The sequence below is a fragment of the Euleptes europaea genome, chromosome 21 (assembly GCF_029931775.1).
Source record: "Euleptes europaea isolate rEulEur1 chromosome 21, rEulEur1.hap1, whole genome shotgun sequence".
NCBI classification, from domain to species: domain Eukaryota; kingdom Metazoa; phylum Chordata; class Lepidosauria; order Squamata; family Sphaerodactylidae; genus Euleptes; species Euleptes europaea.
Window position 1 is genome coordinate 48,840 of NC_079332.1, and position 12,205 is coordinate 61,044.

The window sequence follows — 12,205 nt, forward strand, 5'->3', positions numbered from 1 at the left end:
ACTGCCAGGGGGCCGGGTTCAAAGCCCCCTTCCAGCACAGAAGGCCCCACCACCTCCAGGCACCCCCAGAGGAGGCTCCTCCACCTGCGTCACTCCCTGTGTGGACGAGGCCGGGGGGGGGGGGCTCACCGTGATGATATCCCCGGCCTTGACGTTGAGGCTGGTCAGGTCGTAGTTGTTGCAGTAATCTTTGACGGCCCTGACCTGGAGGGCAGCTGAAGCATCTAGGCACAGAGAAGGGGGGGACAGGGGGGGAGTCACCACTGGCAGCCAAGCCCCCCATGTCCTGGCTGGGGTGCCCCACTTCTCAACTGGGAGGCATCTTTGGCGGTGACGGAAGCCCGGCCCCCCTGCCTTGCCCCACTGGATTCCCAGGGCTTCGATGCTGATGGGGAGGGGGGTCGAGCCCCTGTGGAAGGCACCCTTTGGGGCCCAGCTGAGCCACAGAGTGGTGGGGGAGAGGCACTCGGGCATGCGCTCAAGGGCTCCCGGTCGTGACTTCATTTGCCACAAAGGCCACAAACAATCACATGCGCATGCGCCAGTTCCACTTGGGCATGATCCAAGAAAGCTGTCCCTCACTGAAGTGAACAGGAGCAGTCCATTTGGCAAGACCCTGGCCCGCACTGCTGGGAGACAAGCCCAAACAACAGCAAAGCCTCCACTTTGAGGGCCTTTGGCCATTCAGAGCAGAGGCCAGCCGGGCCAAAGTGCCTCCAAAGGCATTTTTGGAGACAAAAGCTTCCCATTAACACACGGCCCAGCAATGCAAACCCAGTTCAAATGCTCAGGATTCCTCCAGACCCATTTCAAAACCCTTTCAGTGCCAGGACTGAGACGCCCCCAATTCAGATCTCTGCCCCAGATGGCCTTAGCCAAGCTCCCCTTCTCTGGACCCTCTTCTCTGTAAAATGGGGATAAGAAGAAGAGGGGGCGCGCTCTGTGTCGGGGTGCGAAAGAGAGAGGCAGTCCAAGAAGCGCCTTTGTTCACCGTCTGCACCCGACCGACTTCTTCCGAAGAGGTGGCCTCTAGTCCACCTGAGCTTCTTCTGGAGTGACATTCGGTTGCCCTTTAAGGTCCCTCCAGACTCCTGTTCAGTTCTACTCTAGAAAATCCCTCTGTCAAAAGCACTTTACAGCCGTGACACACCTTCCCTAGGAGAGACGCTAGAGGGCAACAGAGCCCCTCCGGCATGCCTGATTATTCGCCGCTACTTCCCATTTCCCTCCTTCTCCATCTTCTTGACAACAGCCCTGCACGGCCAACTGGTCAGCGACGTCACCGCACTACAGGTGACTGTTTTGCAAGGGCCGAAGACCCTGGAACGGGGCAGGGTGGGAGTGGGAGAGCCCCCCCCCCCTGGCTGCTCTGCTGAGCAATGCTCACCTCGCAACATCTGCTTGATCTCCTTGCTGGCTTGTGTCGCGGTGAACTGGTTGACGATGTCCAGCGCTGTCTGGCTGTAGGTGTTGCGGATGTGGGCGTTGATCCCGCTCTGAAAGACAGGGGGAGGCCTGAGGGTGAGGTACCGTGGGGAAACGCCGCGGACGGAACCCCGTCCGGAGATGCCCCTCGGCAGGGCAAGGGCGGGTGCAGCTTGAGGGCCTCCCTTGGCTATTTCCACAGGCGGGATGACTAAGAGGTGCTGCTTCTTGAAGCGGCAAGGCCTCCAAGTGCTTCCTGAACAAGGGCGCGGGGGGGGGGGGAGAGAGAGACTTACATCCAAGAGGAGGCGCACAACATCGGTCTTGCCACACAATGACGCTTCGTGAAGCGCCGTGCCCGCCTTGGTTTGCCGGTTGATGTCGATGCCGGACTGCAGCAGAAGCCTGGGGAAGAGACCAAGCAAAAGAATTAGGGCTCCTCTGGTGAGGGAGCGGGATCCTGAGCCTTCAATGGCTGCACCGGGGGGGGGGGATTTCTGGCTTTTCAAACTACAACATCGGCTTATTTCTTATTCCAGCAGCACCGAGGACTAGAAACCTACTTCTTCATCTTAAATGAAAAGGAATCCCAGTTGGGCAGTAAATGCAATGCGGAAGGTTCTGTTTTTGCATGAGGCCCCGATCCAACACAGTGCAACCAGGGGTCGTAAGAGAGGGGGCTCTGATGCGCCCACATCCCTCCGCCCAAACAGGGGCTTGCTCCCTCCCTGGAGGAAAACCCCAAGGGGCCTCTTCTCCCGCCAGATGCAGGAACTGAGGGGAAGGGGAAGCCTGGCAAAGTGTTCTGGCCAGTCCCTCCTGGACTCAACCATGCACATAAATAAAGCCCCCTAATGGAGCCCCCCCGCAGGCCTACCCTTCTGCAATTCATCTCTGCAAGCTGCTAGCCCCCCTCGGGGCAGGCAATCCAACTTGCCGAGCTCTTATGCCCATCCTTCCTTCCTTCCTTCCTTCCTGCTTGGGCTCACAGGCCGCTCTGCAACTGGCTCCCGGGACAGATGACTGCATGTGGGGAGGGGGGCTGGCTGGCTGCCCTGGATCATAGGGGGCTCCCTGAGAGACAGTCCCGGCTTCCCTGACCAGAAGGGGAGAGGAGGAAGAGCAGCAAACCCTGCCTGACCTACACAGATCGGGACCCCCATGGGCAGCAAAGTCTTTCTGTGTGCCCGGCAAAAAAACAACAACCCTCTTCCCTGCCCCACACATCCATTTCATTTCATTTTTAGCCAGGAAGGAAAGGGAGCCACTCACAGTGGCTCCTCGTGGCAGGTATTGACCGTGGCAGCATTGGTAACCCAATGCACGTGAACGCTGTCAGGAGCCCACGCTGCCGTGGAAGAGGCCGCACAGTGCTGAGCTGCAAGAGCCTGAGATTAGCAGCACTCTTGTGCCCAGAGAGTCCCGGATTAACCGGAGCCCGAGCAGCGCACAGCTGGCCCAGTGGTGGGAAGCGCAGCCTGCCAGGCCGGAGGGACAATCCGTGTGCACTCCAGGCTGCTTATGGGCTGGCGCTCCATCCTCCCCACACACACACACACACACACACACACACACACACACTGGGGAAGCGGAGGCCGCAATGCTGGGATTGGCAACCCTGCCTCTAATGCACTGGGAGGGAAAGGGATGCCCATAATCCCCCACGGGAAGGGAGAGGGGAAGGTCTCCGGCAAAGAAGCACCAGGCAAAGCGCATTAGGCCAGCCGGGACAGCAGAGTCCAGCTCCAGGGTCTCTTTCCAGGGCTGCACCCGCTCGGGGGCTGGCAGAGAAGCAGCGGAGATTCAGAAAGCTGTCCCCTTGGGGTTCTTCCTCCACTCAGCAAACAGCAACAGGAACTGACTGGGGGGGGCTGCCTACACACCCACCCACCCACCCTGCACCCCTCACAAGCTCTCTCCTCCTTCCACAGCTGGGCCAGTCATGCCCCCTACCCCGGTGGTCCGCTGGCTGCCACCTCAAACACGGGCTTCTGACACCTCCGCCTAGGGAACCCCATTCGGACCTCAGTGCGCCCAAAAGTTGGCTGTGGCCTCTCGTCACCCAGAAACGCTTTTCTTAACTCATTCTCCAAAGGGCCTCTGAAACCCTCTCCCAGCCTTGCCAGGGGCTCCTTCCACCACCTCACCCCCCCTGCCCCCTGCAAGGAAAGACGACCTGCCTGATGACGTCGATGTGCCCATTCTTGGCCGCCAGGTGCAAAGGGCTGGTCCCGTTGGGGTCGGTGATGTCTCCTGGCTTGGCCTCCAGTAAAGCAGCACACATGTTGCTGCTCAAGAGCAGCTGCACCACCTGCGGAGACCAAGGAAAGAGGTTGGGGGGGTGGCACACAGAGGCAGAGCAAAGCTCTTCCAAAACGGGGGGAGGGAGCTGCCTGCTAAAGCAGCCCAACACAGCACCCCCTCTGAAGCTATCTCAGTGGAAGAAAAGACACCTGTGCATTTCCCATTCCCTATTTTCCACCAAGGAGATGCAGAAAAGGAGCACCATGGACTCAACTTACCCCGACACGGCCGAACTCACACGCTAAGTCTAGAGGGGTCTTCCCAGAGTTGTCCAGGATGCAGGGGTTGGACTGGTGCTGGAGGAGCATCTCCGACTGCAGAGCAGAGCAGAGAGAGACAGAGGGAGAGAGGAAGAGAGAGAAGTGCAAAGCCGAGCAGATTCTGGACAGACTCTTGGGCATGCCGGCTGCGCGCTGAAGTCACCAGAAAGAGACGCCCAGACAACCTTGGACACACTCCCAGGGGGTGGGGCCCCCCCCGGCACTTCTCAATCCTGAGGCAGACTTTTCCGGAGCAGAAGTGGCGGGGAGTTCCTTCCTCCCCGGCTTCTTCTCACTCAGCGGCTCACTGCTGGATTATCGGTTCCCTTGACCACCGGGAGGCAGGGTTGGGCTGGCGATTTTAGCTCCAGCGCCGCAGTGGCAATCGCAGAGCAGAATCAGGCCCAAGTGCAAATGGCACAGCGAGCAGAAGTTGCCGCCCCAGCACGTCCCACCGAGGGTGCCAGGCTGTGGCACTTACCCATGGAAGCTGGTACTCTGCCAGGCCCTCTGTGCACACAAACATGGCCTGCCCCCATCCTCCAAGAGGGGTGCAGAGCTCCTGTCAAGACGCACAGACCTCCCCCCACCCCCGCTTACCACGTCATAGTGCCCGTGCTGAGCCGCCAGGTGCAAGGGGATCTGCCCCTCGTCAGACTGGATGTTCACAGAGGAGCCCGCCTTCAGCACGAGCTTCATGGGCTCCTTCTTGCCCTGCCAGGCCGCATAATGCAACGGCCGCATCCCTGCAAGAGGAAGACCGTGCTCAGCGCCGCCACCACCAAAACCCTGTGTGCTTGTGGCCTGGGGAGAGATGCCCCCCCCAATCCTCCCCTCTCCCCACTTGCCTTTGTTGTCCTTAATGTCCACGGCCGCCTGGGCATCCAGCAGCAGCGAGATGAGTTCCGTGTTGCCGTTGAGGGCCGCATGGTGCAGGGCAGAGAACCTGCAAAGGGACGGAGGGTGGGTCTGAGGGCTCGCCGGAACAGCGGCACGCCCAAGGGGAAGGCCTCCATGCATTTGCACGCATCCGCAATGATGGACTGATAGCCCCTGCTCCTCCTTCCCAGCTGGGACTCAAAAGCAGCTTTCAGAACGCTGTTCTCCCCTCCTCTGTTTTCTCACAACAGCCCTGTGAGGGCTGAGACGGGGCCCAGGTCGCCCAGCGAGCGTCCGTGGTAGAAGTGGGGATTCGAACCGAGGTCACCCAAGGTCTCAATCCCACCACTCTATCCGATACAGCACACTTGCTCTCGTTGCCCCCGAACCCATCCGTTCGGATTTGCTCTGATGCTGGAAGCCAAGCAGCAGAACCCGAAAGGGGCTTAGGCTACAATCTGGCCAGGGTGGTGTCGTGGTTAAGAGTGGTGGTTTGGAGCAGTGGACTCTGATCTGGAGAACCGGGTTCGATTCCCCCACTCCTCCACATGAGCAGCGGAGGCTAATGTGGCGAACTGGGTTTGTTTCCCCGCTCCTCCATGCGAAGCCAGCTGGGTGACCTTGGGCTAGTCACAGCTCTCTCAGCCCCACCTACCTCACAGGGTGTCTGTTGTGGGGAGGGGGAGGGAAGGGAAGGTGATTCTTCCTTAAGGGGTGGGGAAAGTCGGCATATAAAAACCAACTCTTTTTCTTCTGATACACTCGTTTCAGTGCATGCAAAGAGTTCTCTTTTATTTTATTCAAAAAAAGGAGGTCCACAAGCGACAGCGGAATCAGCACCCGACCCGTGCCCTGTACGTGCAGACCGGCATCCTTCAACACACACACACACGCACCTCCATGTGCGCACACACACACACACACACCCTCTCCGTTCGCCCTCTCAACATCTCCATAAAAGCCCAGATTCAGGCTCCGGGTGGAGGGCAGACGAGAGCAGAGCGCTCTTCCCAGCTGCAGAGGAACGGACCGATTTAGAACAGGAGCCGGGCGGGTCCGTGGGAGCCGCTCCGCAGCCTCCCAAGAAACGTGGAGCCTCCGGGGAGAGCCTGCCCAGAAGAGCCCAGATCTGGCATCCCTGGGGACTTTCGGAAGTGGCGGGGGTGGGTGGGGGGGGGCACAGATTAAGAAGGGGAAACACCAGAAATCTTTCCACTGGGGAGTAAAGCAAGAGAAGGATTTTATTTAATAAAAAGGCAGAATGGAACATCACACACACGTCAAAAACTATTACCATGGTGAAGACCTGAAGAAGCGGAAGGGTTTTTTTTCCCAAAGATGAATGGAAGCCTGAGCCCCACCCTTCACTAAGCAGCTTCCCCCCCCCCCCGATCAGTGGATTCAGGATTCTTGCCCATTCCTGATCTGACCCCCCCCTTGGCCTCCTTTTCCCCCGCCCCTCCCTGCATCATATAAAGGCTTCTGCTCCAAGGCCCCCCCTTCCCCCTTCTCCTTAGTCAGCTGTGTCAGTGTTTCTTGGGCTTCCCAAGCCCCCACCTGGGAAGGCCCCCCCAGTCCTGCCTTGGCTTCACCCACAGGTTTCCCTTTTTGAATATTCGGTGGCATCACAGCAGGGACCGTCTTCCCAGTGGGGAATGTCACTGCTGTGAGGTCACAGCATGTTCAGAGGAAGAGCCTCACGCAGGCAGAGCCAAGGTGGTAGTTCAAGGTGGGGGGGCCACACACACCCCCATCTCGAAGGTGTCACCGGGCTCCGGCTGATCTCCTCTGGAAGAGGGAAGCCGAACAGCGGGGCTTCCTGGCTGAGGTGCCAACCTGCGCGAGGAAGTGCGTGGGGCGGGGGCTCTTCCTCTCTCGGCCAAGAGACCTGCAGCGAGGGGAAGGCAGCTCCGCCCTGGCCGGGAGCCACCGAGGGGCCGTGTAAGAGCCATTGAGAGGGTGGAAGGTGCAGCGTACACAAGACGGGGAGAGAGACACGGAGGGGGCTCAGAGAGCCCTCGGGAAGCTGGAAGGGTTCTCCATGGAGATGAGTGCCAGCCCCGCGCGACACCCCCACCCCACCCCCAGCTGCTTTTTGCTGTGCAAACGTTGCCCACTCACCCATCGGTGTCTTGGAAATTAACGTTCACCCTCTTCGTTGATCCCAGGAGCTCTGGTGGGGGGGGGGAGAGAGAGAAAAGAGGGGTGGGGTCATTAGAGGAGCAGCATATACAGAGCAAGGACTAAGGTCCCCCAAGGTCTTTTCCCAAGCCCCATCATAGTTCAAGCTTCAGGGCCCCAAAACTGTCGGTCCGCCACTGGTCCAGCCAGGATTGTACATTTCTGTTACACACTTTGGACAAGCGCAGGACACGAACCCCACTCTTGACCCACAAGGGTCGTCGGGCTGACTCTTCCCCAGGCCACGTTTCCGCCCGTTCCGGCCTGCTGACCCAGACTGGGGGGGTGGTCCCCGTGCCGGGGAGCTGCTGGACTCGGCCCACCGGGGGCCACACTCCCCCTTGCTGTGTCCGGGGTGGGGTCGAGGGAGAAGGGCCCCCCCTCGGCCAGCCCCATTCCAACCAGGGAAAGGGACAACAGCAAGGGGGGTGGGGGTGGGGGGGGAGGAGGATGCTGTTGTCAAGAGAACATTTGCCCAGAGCCAAAAACTCCACTACGCACATCTGGACAGTCGCTATGGCAACCCCAGGTTTGCCTTGCAGGGAAAACAGAGGACTACCCGACTCAGATTTGGAGAACGTCTTCCTAGGGAAGAGCTTTCACCTCCCCCCCCCTGCCCCAGAAGCAGCGGACGGGGCACAGGGTCAGCTCCCTTCTCCTCAACTGAGCCCCCCCACCCCCGCCCAGACATGAGGGGTCTGCTGCTGTGTCCCTTAGTACCCCCCTGGTGGCCCTGAAGAGGTCCGATCCTGCATCAGACATGGCTGACGTCTCTCTCCTTCTCCCAACAGCAAAAGAGGCATGTTGTCGTTTTTCCAGCCCACCCCACGGATCTCGCCAGGCTCAGAGAAAACACCCCCTGGGATCAAATTGCCCATTTGCGAGACTCCGCAGAGACCGGGCAGAGGCAGACAGCCCCGCTAACAGGGTTAAGAGAGCGGGGGGGGGGGGCAGCGGGTGAAAGCAGTGCTGCTGCAGAGGAGACCGCGGGGGGGGGGAGGCCATGGGAAGGACCGCTGCGCCCCAAGCCCCATCAGGCTTTCAGGGACCTCCCAGAGCTGCGTCCCCTGCCAGGGGAAGGGGCGGCCGGTGGGCGTTCTGCAAGCTGACTGTGTTTCTATGCAGCTTGACACAGGGCCTTGAATTTGGGGCGGGGGCTCCCGCAGCACAGACCACCCTGCCCCCCCCCCAACCTGGTGAGCCAGAGGCCGACAGGGGGGGGGTAGTCTCGCTGCAGGCGGCAGCCAAGCTCCCACAAACACGCCAGACACGGGGGAGCTGCTCCAGAGCACACTGGTGTGCGATGCGCTCCCGCCTCTGGGTAGGAACACCACCTCCCGAGATGCTCGGCTCTGCCTTTCAGCAGCAGCGAGGCCTTATTTGATCTTATCGCTTAGCTTGTCAATGTGATGACATTAAGGAAGAGGCAAGTGTGTGTGGGGGGGGAGACAGAGGGGGGGCCGAGAGGAGGTCTAAGCCCCCACCTCTCCCCGGCTTCCATCCCGCGTCTGTCCGGTGGGCGCAGAGCAAAGTCAAGAATTCCTGCAACGGGGTTTTGCTCCCCACACCGCAGAACTGGGTTCCTGTCGCTGGGATGAACTGAAATCAAGCAAAATATACAAAGAAGCTGGACCAGGGGTGTCAAACATCAGGCCCGTGGGCCGGATCCGGCCCCTTGAGAGGTCTTATCTGGCCCGCGAGATCCCTGAGGCAGCCACCCCCCCTCCAGTGGTGAGGCTGGGCTGGCGAGGCGTGGACCGGCCAGACCGAGTGACATTGACGTAACAAATGAGTTTGACACCCCTGAGCTAGACTCCGGTCCAGGAGTTCCTCCCTCCCCCTGCATCCCACCCCCTGCCCCGCCCCACACAAAATGAGAGATTAAGACTGGCCCACATTCATGGCCGGCTCTAAGGATGGACAAGATTAAGGGGCCTTTCAAGATGACCAGAAAAGAAAAGGGATTTTATTCTTAGCAATGAAGGATGGTTAAGCCGGAGCCAGGATGAATTGATGGGTAACTGCAAAGGGAAACTGCCGGAATCCCCCACCCCCAATACCTTGAGATCTAGAGAGCAGGAAAGCTTCCATACCAAAGGGGATGACAGTGGGGGGACTCCATGGTCAGTCCCCACCCCACACACACCCCAACACAACCTCGACCCCTCTCCTTTGACGGGGCCACAAGAGACCCAAATGTTCATTCTAGTCCGGCAACACCAAATAGATAGAAGGATCCACCTTTCCACCAGTTACCCCCCCCCCGATCGCATCCAGATCCCAGTGTGGAATAAAGCACGGGGGGGGGGGGGGCTTGCAGAATGCACGTGGAGTTTGATTGCATTAATTGCTCTTTGGATTAATTAATCCAAACAACCCTGCCTGCTTCGTCAACGTCAAATCCAATTAGCAGCTACATGTATATCCCCCCCTCACCCGCTTCCCTGAGGATGACATCTGTAGCCCTGCGATGGAGCCCCGGCTGAGACCACGCCTGCCAGCGGTGGTGTTCAGAACGTTGGGTAGGATCTGGATTCAAATCCCCACCCGGCCACCAAGGCCAGCCACACCCTCTCAGCCGAACCTCCTTCACAAGGTTGTTGCGAGGTTATAATGTGGAGAGAAGAACGATCACAGCCACTTTGGGTCTCTGCTTGGGAGAAAGACCAGGTAGAAATGAAGTCAACAGATAAGTGCAATCAATAAACAAGAGAGAGAAACTTGACAAAGGTTGCCCGTTCAGTCAAGGACTCGAGTGGGGATTCGAACACAGGCCTCCCCCAGGTCCAAGTCTGATAGAGACAAATTCATTCCCTCTCAGGGATGAGCAGGTTAGGAAGAGAAATGAGGCCGGGAAGTCCTCCTTCACCCAACACAGAACACGCGTGGGACTCCCAGCCGCGGGAGGAGGCGGAAACTTCCCCCTCAGGTGGCTTTTGAAAAGCGTGGGGCAAATGCCGTGGGAAAGGAGGAAGGGCCGGCTCACAGTTCCTGCCCACGACAGCCAGCGATAAACCACCAGGTGCGGGAGGGGGCGTTGTCCGTAGCCCGGGTTCGGGGCTTCCCAGAGGAGTCTGTCTCCCCCATTTTTTCGGTGCAGGATTCTGGCCCTGCCCTCCCTCTGAAAAATTACACCACTTTGAATAGGATTCACGCGGCAAAGCACACGGCCGGGGGGGGGGGAGTGTCCAAAAAGACCAAGGCATGCGTTGCATTGACAGCCAGGTCCACGGAAACGTCCCTCCGTGCCCGGCAGAGTGGGCGCCAAACGGTTTTCCTGCCAACAAAACCAGCTCGGGCAGTCTTTTGCCTGCACCTGCACGGTCCTCGGCACACACCACAACACACACTCTTCACAGGCCGGGTGAGACGCAAGCCGGAGCAGGACTCCCGGGTCCCAAGCCCTTCCAAGCTCGGGTGGTGCCTAATTAGCGATTCAAGGTGCCCATTAAGCGCTGATTGAATGCCGGCTGCCAAAGCCAGGGAGGGCCACGGTGACCCCTTTGCATACCAATGGGGGGGGGGAGAGAGAAGCCCAGCAGAGGGCACGGCGGCGGAGGAGATGCGGCTGGCCGACCCTCTCCTGGCCAAGGGTTCGGGTGTCGCACACCCCCCACTTCTCTCCAGAGGTAGCACCATTTACTTTTGCAGTATCCTTTCAATGCCTTGTTACCCCAGGGTTTTTGAATGGGGGGCTTTAACAGCAAACCTGTAAGACACGTGGGCTGAGAGAGGGAGAGCCATCGGCCCCAGGCCGCCCAGTCTGTTCCACGGCAAGCAGGGATTGGAGCCCGGGGCGTCCCCGTCCCTCGACCTCCGTTCTCGCCACTGCGCCACCCTGGCTTCTCTGGTCGTCTCTGCTTTATTTGCCAAGAGGGAAGCGGAGCAGAGGCGGAGGCCCAGACGAGGCAGACCCTGCCACCCCGCTGCAGGTCCCCAAAGAGGGAGTTCCTGCACTCCGAGGAGCTTCTGCCCATTCACAGCAGCGGCAGCACCAGACTCTGAACCTGCCCTTCCCGGGCACTGCCATTAGGGCCCACGGAGAAGATGCCGCCGTGCCCACGGAAGTGCGGCCTTTCCTGTCATCTTGGGGCCCCACCAAGGATGCTCTGAGGCTAGACTGGCTCATGGGAACCAGACCCCAAACTGAGGCGGGCTCCCCAGGAATGGACTGGTCCGGACCTTCCAGGCAGGGGAGGGGCTTCCTCGCCTCAGCAGCACCCGGCTCAGGCATCTGTCTGCTGGGTCCCCGAGGCTGCCGAGGAAAAGTCCTCCTCCGTCTCCACGCAGCCTGTGACTTGGCTGCCCACGCTGACGCCAGTTCCCGCGCCTCCGGCCCCATTTTGCCTCCGCGCTCTAATGAGGAGCAGCATCATAAATAAGACGATGCTCTTTCTGGACAGTCCATGAGATTCTGCCATCGGCGAGAAAGCACCAACGGATCACCGGAGACCGGTGCTCTGGAGAAATGTCTCTTACCGCCACCTCTCCTGGCAAGCTGGCTGGCACCGAGACCGGCGGCAACAGTCCCCCAAACTGGGCCACCTGTGGGCAAGGTTGGGGTCTCTGCAAGCTCAGGGGACACCCCAAGGAGCCAGAAAGGCCCAACTCCAAACATCAACCGAGAAAAAAGGATATTCTCAGAAACCTGCCTGCAGAGGACAGAGCCCGCTCCCTCTCCCAGAGGCACAAAATGCAGGCAGGAGCTCAGAGGCGAGAAAACGGGGAAGGATCAGCCTTCTCCGGAGAGAAACATGGCAAGGAAGCGTTCAGACACCCCTCCCACCCCCAATCAGTCGCCTTGTGTGTTCCCAGGCCAGCCGCCACGCAGCCGTCCACACGGAGGATCCAACCGACCCAATTTTGGAAACCTGCCATCTTCGCACCACAAGCATCTCCTTCGCCACACCCGGCTAGCACAATTCGCCCCGATGTGGCCTAAAAATAGCCACCCCCCACCCCCCCACGAGCAATCAGAGATGCCGGAATTATTCATCCTGGGCCGTGGAGATTTGACAAGCAGATCTGCCGCCGAGAAGCTTGTTCCGGGAACATCGGAAGCCTCGTAGCGCATCATTACAACCCGACGCATCCCGACTGCACACCTGATCTGCTCACAATCCCACGCACGGGCAATGCCTAATAAGCATTAATGC

The 12,205-nt window shown here is 59.5% G+C and overlaps 1 protein-coding gene across 1 annotated transcript in view; it reads right to left on the reverse strand.

Annotated features, from left to right (window-relative positions):
• The window catches only part of CASKIN1 (CASK interacting protein 1), a 57,822-nt gene that overhangs the window by 15,743 nt on the left and 29,874 nt on the right, over window positions 1–12,205 (reverse strand). Inside the window, exons 2-9 of the mRNA XM_056866356.1 lie at window positions 6,990–7,041; window positions 4,838–4,935; window positions 4,590–4,735; window positions 3,948–4,043; window positions 3,606–3,736; window positions 1,722–1,830; window positions 1,388–1,496; window positions 130–224 (exon numbers count right to left, since the gene is read on the reverse strand). Coding sequence (XP_056722334.1) covers window positions 130–224; window positions 1,388–1,496; window positions 1,722–1,830; window positions 3,606–3,736; window positions 3,948–4,043; window positions 4,590–4,735; window positions 4,838–4,935; window positions 6,990–7,041 — 836 coding nt within the window. The remainder of the gene's footprint in view (window positions 1–129; window positions 225–1,387; window positions 1,497–1,721; window positions 1,831–3,605; window positions 3,737–3,947; window positions 4,044–4,589; window positions 4,736–4,837; window positions 4,936–6,989; window positions 7,042–12,205) is intronic.